Consider the following 17924-nt stretch of genomic DNA (forward strand, 5'->3'; position numbering starts at 1 on the left):
AAGCAGACGAAATTCTCGAAAGCGCGCAAGCAATGTTATTCCGGAGAGTTTTCGTTTCAAGCAAGAAGGCGACCCGCAGGTCGCACTTGCAAGTGTGAACAATGGTGGTCAAATGTTTAGGGGGTTCCCCCAAGGTGGAGTAGAATGTTGACGAACTGTTGCCTGGTCGCATGTCCTTTCGACTCGCACGTAAGTGGATCGCCCTGCGCATCGCATGCAACAACTGACAACTACGATCAACAAGTGTCTCGCTTTATTTCTCAGAGCTGATAGTACTTCGCATATTTCGAGCATATAATTATACCGTGGACTTACCTCTAGTTACATGTCATACAGTACGACGTTAATACTCACTCGAGAAACGCATTTTACAGTCAAATGGGCCTCCTCATCGTCGACCGTCTGCTCCACATAGTAGACGCGACTAATCAGTTTCCCCCCTTTAATTAAGTTTGCATTGCAGTACTGCGCGTCAGTCTGAACGATCTTATTGTGGCTCATGCAGGCGACACATCGCGACAGCGCGGGCGCGCGCACGTGCAAGAGAGCGCGCGTGCAAAGAAGCGTGGTGAAAGCAGCGCGAGCAGCGAGCAGCGCCCCAGTTTTTACTTTTCTCCCATAGATGGCGCTGCACATCAGGCGCAGCAGCGCCACCCGGCGATGCTTTGGGAGCCTATAGAAGAGGCAATGGGCAAGGTCCGCATAGATACAGGGGCAGTTAGGACAGGAAGGGTCTGATCGATAGCGATAGAGAAAGAGGCGAGACGGGGTGATGACTGCATTCATTTGAACGTACCGAAGAAGGCGAGCCTCCGGCACTGTGAGTGATGGACGAGGGGAAGGGTAAAGGCGTTTGTCGAGGCGGAGCTCGAGGTAGACCTCTTTTATGGTGCGGCGAAGGGTGAGTCTCCCACCGTCCTCCGAGGGCTTGGGCCAGGGGATCAACGGTGCCCGGAAAAGTGTGCCGCGGGCGAGCTGATGGGCCAGCTCATTGCCGTCAATCCCTAAATGCCCAGGGACCCAGCGGAGGAAAACGGAGGGCATGCATGGAGGGCAGGAGGGCAAATGACTGGAGGGCAGGAGGGCAAATGACTGGAGGGCATGCGCAATGGCGAGGACCTCGAGGGACAATGCATCCGGAGGGCGTAGAAAAGGCCCGCTGGTGTGAGTTTCAGGAGCGGGGAGGTGGGGGTGGTACAGGGCGTAGCCGCAGGAACCTCGAGGAGCCACGAAGGAGGCATCCGTGTAAGCTACACGCTGGGTATCAAAGAGAGGGGAATGGTGCTGTGCGGCCGCATGACGACGGCCGGCGTGCAGAACGGGGGACATGTTGGACTGAAGGGGGAGGATCCGCGCATATGTTCGATATTCTGCGAGATTGATTGTAGACGGCGCGAAAAAGACGGAACGTGGGAAGAACACAAAGCTGAGCACTGACTTCCAACTGAAGTTTTATTGATTCGCCTGCGAAAATATATATATATCAGGTGCAACCAACCAATGAAAACATGATGACAAGATAATGGCACCGCTGTTGCAACCTTCAATAGTTGTTCGCCTATATCTGTTGATGAGATTGTCATTATGTTTTCTTTTTTTTTGTGCCTGACGTATATATTTACGCCGGCCAATCTATAACGCTGCAGTTGAAAGTCAGCGCTCGTCTTTGTGTTCTTCCCACGTCCCCGTTTCTTTCGCGCTGTCTACAATCATGAATTACCAACTCGCCCAAGCGTCTGTTTTAGCTGTTCAGCGAGAACTTCTCGGAAACCTGGCATTGATAATAATAACAAAAGAAACCCAGTTTCACGTGATTCTAAATATCAGGCTTTACTACTGGTCCGAGAACGTGTTGAGAAAAGAACTATTCGGCACGGTACGCAAGCAGAGGCGACGCAACACAGGGCACTGACTAACAATTAAAACTTTATACCGCGAGCAGCAACATCTGGGGAGCAAAGTTGCGCTGCCTAAATTTTGCCGCGCGTGGAATAAACATTCAATTTTACTCGTTGGTCGCGCCCTGTTTTACGTCGCCTCTTCTTGTTCACGTGTCAAACTGCGGATTCCTCATCGTGTTCTGGAATCTACACCAATTACTTCGCACTATTGGTGATAGCCGGTGCTAATTTTGTTCCTTACGTAGTAAAGAAAGAAGTGCAGTCGTTAAGTTGCTGCGCATAATCTTGCGAGTGCCAAAGCACCGCATTGTATGTGCTGCATTAGGCTGTCTGTTCTTTTACCTGCGTCAACAGATCTGGGCCTGGCTTTCGTCACCTACCCAGAAGCCCTCAGCCGAATCTCAGTCGTGCCTCAGCTATGGTCTGTGCTGTTCTTCTTCATGCTCTTTCTTCTCGGCCTGGGAAGCTGCGTAAGTGAACCCCATGCGCATGCTCACTACTGTAAAATAAGTACTAGGCCTCCAAGTGTTGTTGTTTAATTATAATATGCAGTTCGGACAACCAGCCGTACGCTTTGAACACATTTCTATATACGAGTAAAAGGAGAGTAAGATATCCTCTAGTGGACTCCCTTTTAGGGGAAGGGTATTCTGTCCAAGCCCTGCACGCTTTCTGTGGGTTTTTATGACTGAAAATACGGAATACTCAGAGTTGGCAGCAGAAACAAATTCTCTTTTCAAAACATGCGAATTTCTAGTAGTGACGAAGATTTTAACCGATGTTTGAAACCTCTCTATTGGCTAACCTCAAGACCTCCGGTGCCGTGTTTAAAAGACTCCTCCCATTGCTAACTGCGTCAAGTTACTATGCTTTGCGTTGGCAATATGCCTTTGTTGCTAAGAGTAAGCATTCTGTATATTTAGTGATGAACCTACGCCTGGACTCGGGCGACATACTCTACCCATAAAAGAGAGTGCACTAGAGGACAGCTTAATCCCATTTTACTCCCATATAGGCTGATTCATGTTTAGAGTGTAATGATGATACTCGGTCTGCGTAGCCGGACTACTGACAAAACTTAGTGGCCCCATGGCAACACAGCATCTCACGGACGAAGTACAGTGCGCTTCCCCGTACAGTGGTGGGCTGCCTACAATAAAAGCCAAAATCGAACAGAATCTGATTAGTCAGAGGAAACATGCTCGAGTCAGTGTGGCTTTCGGTTCTGCTGTGCTGTCCAGTCACGCAGACTTCCTTTCTAGAACTAGCAGCGGCTCCTAGGTGTCGCCCTGTGAGTTGCGAAGCGCAATATGGGTACGACTGAGACAACAATTTGCAATTGGCTGTGTGGGGTTAAAGTGGGGGAGATAAACACGTATTCCCCGTTTAACCGCGGCTGAGCCAGTTCAAAACCGCGCGGACCCCACCCCGTGGTCGCGTACGCTACTGAGCGCACGCCGACCACGGCGGGCCTTGCTCTACGGGAACAAAGGAACGACACAATGGCTGACACAAACAAGGCATTTATTGCTATAGCAACAATAACGCCAGCTAGCAACAAAATACACTGAGGAATCTAGGATGTCCGACTCACCAGCACGGCTACGAGCGAACGTCCGCCCACGGTAGGGCAAAGGGAACTCCGAGGTCGAGCGGGACGGGCTCGGCGGGAGTAAGTTCCGACCGAGGGGCGCCCGTCGACGAAGAGCGAAGCTGCGAGCGAAACGTCCGCTTGCTTCCCGGTGCCGAGGGAGAAGAGCCCCCGTAGCTCCCCGCGAGCGCGCAGCAAAACGCCATCCGTGGCGCTGGTGTCGCTGCGACGCGAGCGCCCTCCCCTGTTAGTGGAAAGTCACCGAACCGAGAGGAGTGCTTTGCGGAGGAGCTAACCACAGGAAACTAGCGCGTTGAGGGAAAGCGAACGCAGGGGACGAAAGCGTCCCCACAGCTGACATGATCTTGCACATATGCGTAAAAACACATACGCTTGTGGTAAAAGAGTGCGAAGAAAGGAATCTTGGTTTGTTTATATCAGTTGTTTAGAAAGCAAAAAAAAAGAAGAAAGCAAAGCATGCATGTTGCTTTTTTATGAACGCTCATACAAAGGCACACTCCGCCGTCATGATGCATGCACCTTCACAGCGCTATAAAATAAAGGCGATAAAGTAATTCAGCCCAGCGAAACCTTCGCTGGCAGCCTAATGAATTTGTGAATAACACAGGAAATATTCGTTAGAGAATTAGTGCATTTTACATTACATTGCATCACATTACATTACATTACATTACATTACATTACATTACGTTTTACATGCACATTAAAGGACTACAGACACCAGATTTTTTATTGTGTGTTTTCTTTCAAATGATTCGTCAGACGTTAGTGTACACGGATCGCGGCGTGGTATTCGCCTATCACCGCTAAATAATTTATAATTGAATTTCTTCTCTATGCTGTTTCGGTTTCTTTTTCGCCAGCCGAACGATGGCTGTGACACGTAGTTGAGGTTTAGGTCCCGTGATGCATGAAAAAACGACAGTATAACTGCTAATACGTCGTTTATTGTCATTCCAGCTCTGGAAGCGGGCTGGTTTAAGCGTGATAGTAATTAAAACGACGAATCAGGGACTATATTTTAGTCTTTTTTTTGTGCCTCACTTGACCTGAACATCAACTACACATCACAGCTATCATTCGGCTGATAAAACCGAAACCAAAAAAAGCATCAGGAAAAAATTTAATTATAAATTATTTAGTGGTCGTAGTCCAATACCACATGGTGAACCCTGTGTTTTATTGGCTAACGAATCATCTGAAAGAAGAAAACATGCAACTAAAATTGACGTCTATGGTCCTTTAAACATACGGCAAAGCCGGTCAGTGGATCTAATGTAAGCAGTTCTTCCTTGTCTTCGGCTTTTGGTGCAGGTATCAAATATTCAGCTCATGGTAGCCGTGCTGGAGGACCGGTACCCGAGCCTGCGATCCTCCAAGGGCTTCACCGTGCTTTCTTTATGTGCCGTGTGCTTTGGCACGGGCCTTGTTCTGTGCACTGACGTAAGTGAGGCCTCTTTCTCGTCGATAACGCCATGTCACATTATCAGCGGAAAGCTTTTCTCGGCTCCTCTTCAAAGGAACACCGCGCAGAGATTTGCATTGTCTTGGCTCGACTGATTGCAGCTTTCTAAAGACAAATACGCTTATTTCACTGGAAACGGAAGTTTTTATAAACAAGAAAAAAACAAAAGAAATGAAAGTGCCGCCATCACAGGCCGATTTCGCAAGTAAACTGCATACGTCGACACACTTTTCAGGGTGATGATCTCAGAGGCTAGGTTAAATCGCCGTTAACTTCAAAACCGTGATCTCGGAGTCTTTTTGGTGAAGACGTCTCGAGTTTGAATCAAGTAGCCAGAAAATTATTAAGTCTAATTTTATTCGCAATAAATGCGTCTTTAGCTACCGTAAAAAAGTATAAACACACGCATAAAAAGCACAGAAGCGATATTTATCATGAACGATAATTGGATAGTTTTTTTCGACGTCTCTTTAAAGTACAAAAGGTACCTACCTGCAAGTGGTTCCAATGATTTTGCGAAAAAAAAAATGCCTCGCCGCAATGCAGCTTGTCCTACGTAATGTTGGAACTGCTACTTTGCAAACTATTTGACGTAGGCTAAGTTCAGGTTCTTTGTAACGTAGATGTCGCCAAGTCCTCCGTGACGACAGCACGTGCACCTGTCAAACGCCCTGCATGCGCGTTCAGCATTTCATCTGCGTCTGGGACAGCAAGCTGTGTCAAGTTTCTTTCCAAGCTTTTTTTAAGTTTTTTTTCATTCAAATACAAGAAATGGGCCTCGGTCGAAAAGCTACGACGGCAGCTTGAGGGATGCCCGAGGCCCATTTGGGCAAGTTAAAATATATATATAAATAAAAAGGCAGATCAACAGAGCGTGTGCACACTCGCAGGATACATGAAGCACGTTGTGACATAGTACAGAACAGCGAAGCTTCCTCTCATCAAACAAAGGAATCAGAATATAAAGAATAGCAGTAAAGCACCAAAGATCGTTGAACAGTATGCACCACTCCGTGGATTGAGCCTTAAGAAATTAAATGCTCAAGGTAATGCTGCCCTAGACAAGGAAAAGAAAGACTTAGCTGCATGAAATACATACAACTTAAAGTCCTTGATGAGTGCTGTAAAAATGTCTTAGCTGTTTATACGATGATGACTGAACGCGTATGGTAAAGTGAACCGAAGGCTCTGGTTGCCATATAATGTCCTCCATCGAGGAATGTCCCATTCTTGTTTGCTTCTGGTGAAGAACTGTTTTCCTTTAAGCCTAAATCTGGCAAGAATCTTCAGACGGTCGGATACGTAATGCGTCGACACACTTTTCAGGTTGTCTAAAACAGAGGCTAGGTAAACCGACATTTACATTTTAAAATTAAAGAATTACCCTGGCCTGCCCATCCCCCTCCCTCTGGTTCCGGTGTCCATGCACATTTCCTGTCACGTAAGGATCACATTTCTTTTACCTTTCACATTGGCTGGCTTATTCTTTGACCGACTGCGAAAGTCTCTATTTCTTTATTTACTTTTGAGACCACGTGCATCTACGATAAATTTAAGTGCCTGAATGCAGAGCGGCAACGCCATGCGGCTGTTATTCGACAACTACGGAGTCGGAAGAGCCCTGTTCCTCTACGCCATCTTCGAAGTGGTCGGCATCGTGTGGGTGTATGGTAAGTCAACTATACACTATATCATCTTGCACAGTTCAGGTGGTCGAAATTTCCGCAGCCCTTCGCTACGGCGTCAATCATATTGGGACGTTAAACCCCAATAAACCAAACCAAACCAAACCAGAAATCAAGCTTGTAGTTCGGAATCAGCTTCAGGACTGGTTCTCTAAACTGGGTGAAAGGCAGCGAGTACGACACTCTAGAGCGAATCCGGCCTTGCTTTTATTAGAAAAAATGGCAGTGGTTTAGCTCTGGTTAAACCTGGAGGATTGCGAAAGCAACGAGGAGAGAGAGAGAGAGGTGATGGAGAGCGCGCGGCAGCGGCGGCGGCCCCGGCACGCTAGCTATGCGCCGCTACCGCCAGTGTTGTAGGCGTTACCGAAAAAAAGTAACTAAATACGTTACTCGTTACACTATAAAAAAAAAGAACGCGTTACTGCCCTACGTTACCTACAAAAAAAGGTAACGCGTTACCGTTACCGAAAAAAAGTATTGCACTTTACTTTGTTGTTACTCCATGCCCATAAATTTTAATCAGTGCGTCTTCGCTGTAACTGTAACCGGTAACTCGTCTTCTCTGCAAGGCTTGTTTTCCAACCAAAATATCTCAAACCCAGACAACACGCTCATATTCTTCAAGCGAATGAAACCTCCGGATGGTCGCACTCTGCTTGCAACAGCCTCTAGGCAGGAAAAGGAGGGAAGCCGTCCTTTGTCACAGTGCTGTGGGGAGTGGGTTCTTCCTTGTTCTGGCTAGGGGAGAAAGGGGGGGGGGGGGTTATGACTATGAAGGGGGGAAAGTTGGAGCGACAGTGTTGTTGAGTAGAAAAAATTTAGAAAGTTTAGCATGAGGTAGCTCACTACTGCCGGCACGGGAACAAAGGCCCATTGCCTTCTTTTTTCCTCTACTTCGGCCGGTTGACTGCAATCCCCTTTTCTGTGCTGTACCATTGTACTCTTTCGACGGCTTTCTTGGGGCCATCTTTAAGTAAACTGGCGACGTTACCGAGTTTACTCATAAGAGGGAACTGCTTCCACAAAGGATGCGAGAGTGTCGCCTGGGACCGAGACCTTTTGGTTCGATAACAAGCTTACGGAGAAACTGACTTACAGATTTCTGCAAATGGTCCATTGGTGGCTCGGCATGCGTCCACTCTTTAGAGAGTTGTGTGTGTGAGTGGTTTTGGGGTGAAGACAAGTACGTGTGTGAATGCGTGCTCGTGCTGTTTTTTTTTAGTTGAGTGCAACGTCAAGGGTAGGTGTTTTCTCGCATGCGAGCCGCAGCAAGTGTCGTTGAAAGCACCTGTAGATTTTGTTTATTAGCAACACCATTTTTGGCGTTTTTTTTAAAAAAAGAGGAGGAGGGGGACAATTGAAATAAAAAGTAACTAGTAACGTAACACCTTACGTTACCGGAAAATGTTAACGTAAGTACGTTACCCGTTACGGTTCCGAAATTGTAACGAGTACGTTACTAAGTTACCGAAAAAAGTAACACGTTACTGGTAACGCCGTTACTTGTAACGCGTTACTGACAACACTGGCTACCGCATACGCGCAACTGGCGAGCGCGGCGGCGGCACCTCTGAGTCACCCGCGCAGCGACGACGGCGGCGCGCTAGCTGTGCGCCGTGTGACGTCACTGCTCCTCGCGCATGCGCACTATGGCCTTTCTTCGCCTCCGCGAAATGGCTCGGCGACTCGCGTAGTGTTGCTTTCGCAACAAAATCCCACCTTTGTGTGTAACTGTGGGCGAAATGACGAAGCCGATGTTTTTGAGCTTACGATGCATAGAAAGCTAGGTCGTCTTGACGATGGGACACTAGCGAAAGGGGTCTTCATGTTTAAGCATAGCCATTTCTACAGCCCCGGTCTAGAGGTCTACTAACTAATGTTTTCCCCGCGCACATATTTACTTACTCGCATTCATTCATCTCACATTCCCAAACTACGCACATCTCACCGAGTTGATCCCGTGGTTTTCCCATGCGCAGGATGGAAGAATATATGCAACGACATTGGCTACATGCTTGGTGAACCCTTGTCGTGGTACTGGAAAATAACCTGGGGCATCCTAACACCATTCTCGTTGATAGTAAGTAGCCTTTTTACGCTATATTAAAAAAAAAATAGAAATGTGTTGTTTCTTTAGTTCCTGAAACACATCTCCAAAGCCGCTTAAGTGCATTTGAGTGTCAGCGAAACTACGATACTGCCTTTTATCTTCAGGCCATCTTTGTCTACGGAACTGTAACCGAGAAGTCCTCGTCCACATTGCCTCCGATCGGTCAAACCATCGGCTGGGTCCTGGCTGCCGTTGCTGTTGGTCAGATCGTGGTCTGGATGATCGTAGCCTTCCTAAGAGCGCCCAGTCCAGATGTCCTCAAGGTAACCAGTACGCTCTCGAGAAGAGGGCCTCTACAAACCTTCTAAGTTTAAAAGAAAATCATTCACATAAGTAAATTATAGTCGGTGACTGGAGAGAGGTAAGAAAAAGCCAGAGCGAAAGAAGACCGGAAGCAAGGGAAGCAAGACGGACAAGCGCTGTCTCACAACTGAATTTATTGATAGAAAGTATACAGATTAAATATCAAAGAACACATGAAAAACACATGAAGAATCATGATGACAAACGCAATTGAAAAAGCATCACTTGCATTGACTAAGAATGAGATTACTTGCCTGGATTCAGCACTGACCTGATCGCAATTTCGAACTTTTGCTTTCCTTGATTTGAGTGTTCATTTCTCTGACTTGCTTTTTCAGTCGCGTTTGTCTTCGTTTTTTTTTCATGTGTTTTTCATGTGTTCTTTGCAATTTAATCTGTACACTTCCTATTAATAAATTCAGCTGTGAGACAGCGCTTGTCTCCTTTGCTTCCGTCCCGTTCTTCATTCGCGCTGGCTTTTTTTCAAACATACATCCTCTCCAACTTGCCCTGTTCAGCATCCCTGTGTAGTTAAGGCAGGAAAATCAAGTTAACGGAGCAGTTCTTGGACTATGGACATGATTAACGAGGCACTTCTTACGATAGAGCAAGTACGTAAGACTGATATCAGCCGTTGCATGACAAACCGGCCTGTTTCTTCGGCAGTCAGTTTGCTAGTGGCTTAAGGTTGTTCTACTTTTCGCAGAAACTGAAGGCGACGTTCCAAGCCACCGAAAAATTTGGACCCAGGGACCCCGACGTTCACAGAGACTGGCTGTTGTGGAAGGAAAGCCTGAAGAAGACCACACTGCCTTCTTGCTACGTGAACAGCGTCAGCGGACACATGAACTCGGCGTTTGTCATCGACTCACACACCCCACGTTGTGACGATTTTCAATAGCCAGTGTGGGCTCGCCAAAGACACGCGTAAACAGGCACATGGCTAACGTAGCAGAGTTGGCAGGGGCTAATGTAGCATTCGAAGTGCGGATGTCGTGCGCGAACTCGCGCTCGACATTGTGATGTGTTCCAAAGCTCGTGACATTATCTCAAATACGGGGACATCAAATCAACCGTACTTTCCATATTGCCTCCTTTTCTCAGTCTAGGTATGTGCTCTTATTTTGTGGCGCTTAGGATACTGAGTCATTTTTATTCTCTCTGCCAGTTGCGGCGTCTTATTGCCTGCAAGAAGTTGGAAGTTCTCAACAAAAGATGTTTGGAAGCGAAAGGTATAGTTGGACGTACGATGGGATGAGTGGGATTGTGCTATGAGTGAGAGGGGGTACAGCGTTCAGTACAAGAGACACAGGCACGTCTTCTTCCATTTCGCTCACCGCACTTTACTCAATTTTTCAGCAGCACACCACCGCTGTCCTCAAATCGACGAGCCGCCGGGCTCGTGTTGTTCTCAGACTGGCTTAAGTTTTCCGCAGGGCTTCTCTTGTCCAAGCCCGAACGAAGTTCATGCTCAACGTCAGTCAGTGAAGAGATCACCGATGCCGGAACCACCACCCCGTGACTTGTGCCGTTGCCAGTGGAAGCGTCAGGAGGATGCACATGCGGGTAGGCTTCCACGGGCAGGTGGTATTGGTGGCGAAGCTCAACGTGGAAGGCGAGGGACCTGTTCCGAACGAGCAACGGAGACGTGTCGTTGATGACGGCGCCGAACCCAGGGTGCTGTTCGGAGGCGTTGCTGCCGTCGACCCCAGTTTGGTTGGCGGCGCCCCCGTAGCGAGTAGCGATGTTGTTCACCGCAGTCTCGAACATGGCCTTTAGGATACCCATGTTGGTGTGGCTGACGTTCCGGTAGATGCCGTTGCTGGGCATGAAGGCGTCCAGGCTGGCGAGGAAACCTGGACGCGCGAGACCAAGAAAGCGGATCGATGCAGTGAATTGTACAGACACAAATAAACATAAATAGGCTCTGTTCTCTTTCTACGCCTATTCTTTCAGCAACCCGTCATCAGCTGAAACGACGCCATGCCCTTTTATCACTCTTACTGCCAGTCTACCGATAAGAGTAGATTACTAGGAATTGAAAAGAATGTTTATATTATATGGACCATAGCGTTGTAGCCGTTGATTGAGTGATAGTCATATATGAAAGACCTTGTATTTGGGCAAAGGGGAACGCCTGTCGCTATTTCCTGGAAATTAGGCAAATCACTGCACGCCTACTATGAGACTTTTTCTCACTAGTCTTCGAGCTTGAGATAGCATGCAGCCGATGCTTTCACACTTTATTTTCAAGTACAACCTTGCTCTACCAGCAAGAGAACATACTGTGGCTTACTGCCATGGACAAAAGCCTGCGTGATGCAAATTTACAGAAAAAAGTTTTTGCGTTGCCTCACCAGACAGTACACTGGTATTCTTCCAGAAGATTGAGCTCAAGTATGGCTTAGTGCTTCAATACTTCTAATCGACCTGCTTTGATAAATCGCAGTGCAGTAAAATTTTTCTTCAATACCGCATCCTGCAAATTTCTGTCCGAGAATGAATCTTACAGGCTCCTCAGTGAGGGCGCCGACCTGGAGGGGTAACTAGAAAGCTATTTAATTCTACGTCTCAACCGTCGCCCAGAAGTGAATGAGGTACAGTTAGCGAAAGGCAACTTTTTCTAGTCTTCAGTGCCCTACTCGTGGGTCTTCGAAGTTGTTTATTGCCGATACACCCACGATCTCAAGAAACCTGCGATTGACCCATTAAACGCTTACCGTACCTATCTTCGTTTGTTTTTTGTGACTCACTGATGAGCTAGATTTCCATTATCCCTACCCTCGTTCCCCACGTGACGGGCCTGTTTCACCTCGGACCAGCTGGCGAACCAACTAGCCATGGTTACTCAGGGACTATATGTTCCCTACTCCAAGTCCTGCGTCGCAATAAATTTTACTCTCTCTCTCTCTCTCTCTCTCTCTCTCTCTCTCTCTCTCTCTCTCTCTCTCTCTCATTCTGGGTCAGAATAGACGAGAGATTCTATTCCATTCCAGCTCTTTCACCTTTTGCGACTGGCTCGAGCGGCGCCGCTTGCCTGTCATGGGCGATATGGGCCAACCGGCGACGCAGATGACGAGATTGGATTGTGTCCCAAGGGAGGGAATCGGTTCGCTCGTACGGGTCCCAATGCCTTTCGTTTGCCTCGCGGTCACTTTCTGGGGGCCCACCTATGAGCAGAAGGAAGATGCCGCCGACGGAGAAGCCGAACGCAGCTGCCAGGGCACGTCGGCAGAACCGAGAACCTCGGGAACGTCCGGACAGGGAGCTGGACAGGACTGAATCGGCCATGGATGGTGTCTGCTTGGTTGATGTCCAGGAGAACAGAGCTGACTGCAGGCTCTCGCCTTGTCAATCACTTCTTCTTCGTTCTCGAGCTCCTCTACCTGCGCCCCCTGCACGTGTTTCAGTAGCCTCAGATGGGGACGGTATGGCGTGGTATGACATCGTATGTTAAAGTGTGGATTCTGAAAGCTATCCGGCTGTGCGCATAAGTTAGTCTGCTCTTCCACTGGCAGGACACTTTATTTATTTATTTATTTATTTATTTATTTATTTATTTATTTATTTATTTATTTATTTATTTATTTATTTATTTATTTATTTATTTATTTATTTATTTATTTATTTATTTATTTATTTATTTATTTATTTATTTATTTATTTATTTATTTATTTCCTCAAAGGTGTCGGTTGAGACATTACATGAGGGAGTGGATGGTATCTGGCAAACAATGGTAAAAAATGTTAAGATGAAAGGTTGGCGATGCTCCGCTTGAATCCTAGTGGGTTGATGATAATGGTAACTTCGGTGGACAGGTCAATCCAGTCTCGTGCAGTACGCTTAAAAAATGACTGCTGAAATATCACAGTATGGGCTTGTAGGGGATACACTGCATTACTGTGGCTGAACCGGGCAATGCGGTGGGCTCTTCTTATGTAGGGGTTATCAAAAGGCAAAGAAAAGAAAAAATTATGGAAAAGGTTAAGACGTGCTATCCTACGGCGCTAGGCTAGGGGGGGTAAGTTGATTTGAGCTTTTAGTGCTGAGATGCTTGAGTGGTAGGAATAATTAGACAGAATGAATCGTGTTGCGCGGTTCTGAACCAATTCGAGGGCGTTAGTAAGGTTATTGTGGTGCGGATCAAAAATAGCGTTAGCATACTCTAGCTTGGGTCGCACAAAGGTTTGAAAAGCAAGCTGTTTAATAGGGGGAGGAGCGAGTGAAAGTTTACGGCGTAAATAACCTAGAGCACAATTAGCAGAATTTATTATGCGGTTAATATGACAGGTCCAAGTTAGGTCACGCGAGATATGCACACCAAGATGTTTGAATGATTCGAATGTTGCAATCTGCACGTTATTAATATTATAATTAGGCACTACGTAATTACAACGAAGGTGAATGGACATTAACACGGTTTTAGAAATATTTAATGACATGAGCCATGTTTTACACCAGTCCTGTATGCGAATAAGGTCAGTTTTAATGCGAAATGGTCGGTGGAGTTAGTAATTCCTCGGTAAACGACACAGTCATCGGCAAAGAGTCCAATATGAAAAGAAATGTTACACGGTAGGTCATTAATATATATCAAGAAAAGGAGGGGCCCGAGTACCGTTCCTTTCGGTACCCCCTAGAGCACAGGTGTTAAGGATGAAAAGTGTGAATTGGCGTATACGAACTGCTGACGGTTAGATAAAAACCCTCGAATCCAGTTCAGAACACATGGATGAATATTAAGGCGCGATAACTTTAGTAAGAGACGACTATGGGGGACCTTGTCGAACGCTTTTTCCAAGTCTGAAAACAATGCATCAGTCGGGATATTACGATCAAGGTTTAAATGTAAGTCGTGCTCGAAGAGTGCCAGTTGGTGTCACAGGAATGATTTTTACGAAAACCATGCTGGCTTGTGTGAAAAAAATGAACGGACGATAGGAAGTTAGCAATATGCGAGTATAAAACATGCTCCATTATTTTGCAAGAAACGCTTGTTATGGAAATCGGGCGGTAGTTACTCGGCGATGATCGGCTTCCTTTCTTGAACACTGGGATGACCTTGCCCACTGCCAGTCATGTGGAATTGAACCGGTGTGTGAGGGATTCCTGGAATATGAGCGATAAGAACAGGCTACACGTATGTTTAGTATTTTTCAGCACTTTGGCGTCGATACCGTCCACTCCGGTAGATGACAAGTCCTTCAGTGATTTAATTACCTTGACTATGCCGACGGGATGAAATGTGATATTTTGCATGAGCGGGTGCGTAAAATATGGTGGATCTGGAAGACTGTCAAGTGGTTCATTAGTAAAGACCGAACTGAATGCTGCGTTAAGAACATCTGCAACCTCAGTGTAAGGAATAGGAGATCCAGAGCTACTGTTGAGTGAAATCTCATTACATTGATTAGGGCTAATGGTTTTCCAAAATCGTTTTGGGTTATTCTGTAGCATAGATGGTAAAGTAGTAGAAAAAAACTTGAGTTTAGTCTGAGCGGTTAACTTGTCGTATTATTTTGCGACAGCATGATACTTCTGCCATGTGGAAGAAGAAAGAAGCCAACAGCCACAGAAACCAAGGGGCACAGGGGATTTTTTTAAAATTGATTTATTTATTTTGTGGTGTTGATCAATTTAGAATATTACTGAATATGTTATCGCTTAAAGTTAATTGATTAGAAAAGCAGAAGAAAAAACAACCACATGCCGCCGGTGGGATCCGAACCCACGACCTCCGAATTACGCGTCCGGTGCTCTACCTCTGAGCTACGGCGACGGCTGTCGAATCTTCTGCTTTTGGGGGGGTATTTATGTTTACAAGTAACCTAACCTTGAGAGTGTTCATCAGCGCCACCCACGTTCATAAGCGGCGGACGTAGAATGTCCTGAGTAGCCGCAGGTGTGACGTAGAACGCCATCGAACGGAGAGGGTGGAAGCTGCGTGAGAACCCTCTCATGCTTCCTATGGCGTCAAGGCTGCTAGAACCGAGGCCCTCGCTAACTAATTAAGCAAACAAGGGAAGGGGAATGAGGGGCTCGTTATAAATATGAAAGAAGCCAACAGCCACAGAAACCAAGGGGCACAGGGGATTTTTTAAAATTAATTTATTTATTTTGTGGTGTTGATCAATTTAGAATATTACTGAATATGTTATCGCTTAAAGCTAATTGATTAGAAAAGCAGAAGAAAAAACAACCACATGCCGCCGGTGGGATCCGAACCCACGACCACCGAATTACGCGTCCGGTGCTCTACCTCTGAGCTACGGCGACGGCTGTCAAATCTTCTGCTTTTGGGGGGTATTTATGTTTACAAGTAACCTAACCTTGAGAGTGTTCATCAGCGCCACCCACGTTCATAAGCGGCGGACGTAGAACATCCTGAGTAGCCGCAGGTGTGACGTAGAACGCCATCGAACGGAGAGGGTGGAAGCTGCGTGAGAACCCTCTCATGCTTCCTATGGCGTCAAGGCTGCTAGAACCGAGGCCCTCGCTAACCAATTAAGCAAACAAGGGAAGGGGAATGAGGGGCTCGTTATAAATTTGAAAGAAGCCAACAGCCACAGAAACCAAGGGGCACAGGGGAATTTTTTTAATTAATTTATTTATTTTGTGGTGTTGATCAATTTAGAATATTACTGAATATGTTATCGCTTAAAGCTAATTGATTAGAAAAGCAGAAGAAAAAACAACCACATGCCGCCGGTGGGATCCGAACCCACGACCTCCGAATGAGCGTGGGTGGCGCTGATGAACACTCTCAAGGTTAGGTTACTTGTAAACATAAATACCCCCCAAAAGCAGAAGATTTGACAGCCGTCGCCGTAGCTTAATAAAGAAAAAAAAAAGCCGCCGCCGTAGCTCAGAGGTAGAGCACCGGACACGTAATTCGGAGGTCGTGGGTTCGGATCCCACCGGCGGCATGTGGTTGTTTTTTCTTCTGCTTTTCTAATCAATTAGCTTTAAGCGATAACATATTCAGTAATATTCTAAATTGATCAACACCACAAAATAAACAAATTAATTTTTAAAAAATCCCCTGTGCCCCTTGGTTTCTGTGGCTGTTGGCTTCTGTCATATTTACAACGAGCCCCTCATTCCCCTTCCTTGTTTGCTTATATACGTAATAGTAATAAGAGTAATAACTACAGCGCTCGTGTGTGTCGTGTCTCCCTTCGTGTTCTTATCTTAGTGCGCGCTGTTCCGGTGAAAATGAGTTACCAACTTTCCCAAGCATCTGTTTTCGACCAATTTATTGTGGGAAAATTAAAATCGCCAAAGATAAGGATAGGACGGATATGTTTTATTTAACACATTTAAGGCATCATGATATAAGGGGGTGAAAGAACTGTCAGCATTAGGAGGGCGGTAACAAATACCAATGAGGATGGGCGGATGTGTAGTAGTGCATCGAAGCCAAATCATTTCCAGTTGTGAAGGAAGGTTGACAAATGAACAATGCAGATCCAGATTAGTGGCGATCAACACACCCCACCGCGCGAATTATCGTGTCTATCCTTCCGGAATATGTCAAAATCTGGGAGAAATGGAAGAATCTCAGTATCGTGAACTGATGCGTTAAGCCATGTTTCAGTTAGTAGTAAGACATCGCATGAAGATGAACCTATTAAACTGCACAATGAATCGCGCTTGGGAACAACACTTCGAATATTAGCGAGCAGAAATGATAAAGGGCGACGATTCAGCGAACGGGGTTTACAATTTGGCTTTAATGGTGGCTGCAAGCTGTCCTCAACGACCTAGTTAGAAGCATGGTCGAAATGGTATGTTTTTTCACTTGTAACGAGCTTTTCATTTCGCAGCTTGTAGCGCAGTATATTCCTCACTACTACTCGCAGTATTTCTCATCGCCGTCTTCACCAACACTGAATACTGGGTCACTGCGTTGTTGAACTTCCTGAAGCTGCACATGGGGTATGAGAAACGCCGTAGTGGAGGATACATCGTCATCATCATCATAATCAGCCTTACTACGTTCACTGCAGTTAAAACGCACTCGCACTGAACTGCAATTACTCCTCAATTTTAGTGCAGGATTCACTTTCGAATCAATTTCAGTGCAGTGCTAATTTACTTGCATTTCTTGTTATGCCATTGCATTTATATATATAGAGAGAGTATATGTCCTGTGTTTTATATACCATAGGCACACTTTCTAATGCAGTGCCTCTCCATCTCGTTTTGTGTACATAATGTCACCAATTCTTTGTATTTTGTTGCCGTGACGTTATCATGCTTGTATATCTATGGTATGTGCTGCGCACCGCTGCCCCTGCTACAGGTGCCGGGACCTCGTCAGGCCAATTGGCCTTTTGCCCCGGCTTCCTCTTTCTGTTGAAAAGAAAGAAATTTCAAAATTTCAAAATTTCAAAATTTCAAGATTTCAAGATTTCAAAATTTCAAAATTTCAAAATTTCAATTTCAATTTCGACCACTTTGTGCTTTCCATCGCTCCGCACACTGACGCTTTCGCATTTCGCCTCCAAGCTTAGCTGCTTAATGCCATAGAAACAGCGTCTTACATTATTCTACCGATTTCTAACAATTTTTGTCCCGGGGATTATGACTTCATCAACGCATCCTCGACCCACGGGTGCACCTCTTGACAGGTATCTTGGTCCTTGCGCTTGAAACCGTGTCAGTATAAAGTTTGTTTCACCTAATACTTTACAGAGTTTCTAAAAATAGGCTTTTTGAGTTAGAAGAGCGCTTTTTTCGCCATAGCATTGTCAGCGGTGTAGTACATCTGAACACAGCTAAGCTTCGTTAACAGCAGGCTGGTTAATTAGTATTTAATAGTTAACCTTTTAACTATTACTGTTA

The 17924-nt window shown here is 46.0% G+C and overlaps 2 protein-coding genes across 3 annotated transcripts in view; one reads left to right on the forward strand and one right to left on the reverse strand.

The window, feature by feature from the left end:
- Positions 1 to 11005, forward strand: part of LOC149358907 (sodium-dependent nutrient amino acid transporter 1-like) — a 92229-nt gene extending 81224 nt beyond the window's left edge. Inside the window, exons 10-15 of one of the 2 annotated variants that reach the window (XM_089571093.1) lie at positions 2256 to 2371; positions 4828 to 4956; positions 6549 to 6648; positions 8643 to 8743; positions 8878 to 9036; positions 9783 to 11005. In XM_089571093.1, the coding sequence (XP_089427219.1) occupies positions 2256 to 2371; positions 4828 to 4956; positions 6549 to 6648; positions 8643 to 8743; positions 8878 to 9036; positions 9783 to 9977 (800 nt within the window). In that variant the 3' untranslated portion in view covers positions 9978 to 11005. The remainder of the gene's footprint in view (positions 1 to 2255; positions 2372 to 4827; positions 4957 to 6548; positions 6649 to 8642; positions 8744 to 8877; positions 9037 to 9782) is intronic. The other variant, XM_089571094.1, reaches the window with a different exon arrangement.
- On the reverse strand, positions 10413 to 12447 carry LOC149358911 (uncharacterized). Its single transcript, XM_089571098.1, has 2 exons — positions 12247 to 12447; positions 10413 to 10932 (listed from the first exon to the last, which is right to left on the reverse strand). The coding sequence occupies exons 1-2, from the start codon at positions 12365 to 12367 to the stop codon at positions 10424 to 10426; spliced, it is 630 nt and encodes a 209-aa protein (XP_089427224.1). The 5' UTR covers positions 12368 to 12447; the 3' UTR covers positions 10413 to 10423.
- Between the last annotated feature and the right edge of the window lie 5477 nt (positions 12448 to 17924).

This window comes from Amblyomma mixtum, chromosome 2 (assembly GCF_055824585.1).
Source record: "Amblyomma mixtum isolate Tamu chromosome 2, ASM5582458v1, whole genome shotgun sequence".
Taxonomy (NCBI): domain Eukaryota; kingdom Metazoa; phylum Arthropoda; class Arachnida; order Ixodida; family Ixodidae; genus Amblyomma; species Amblyomma mixtum.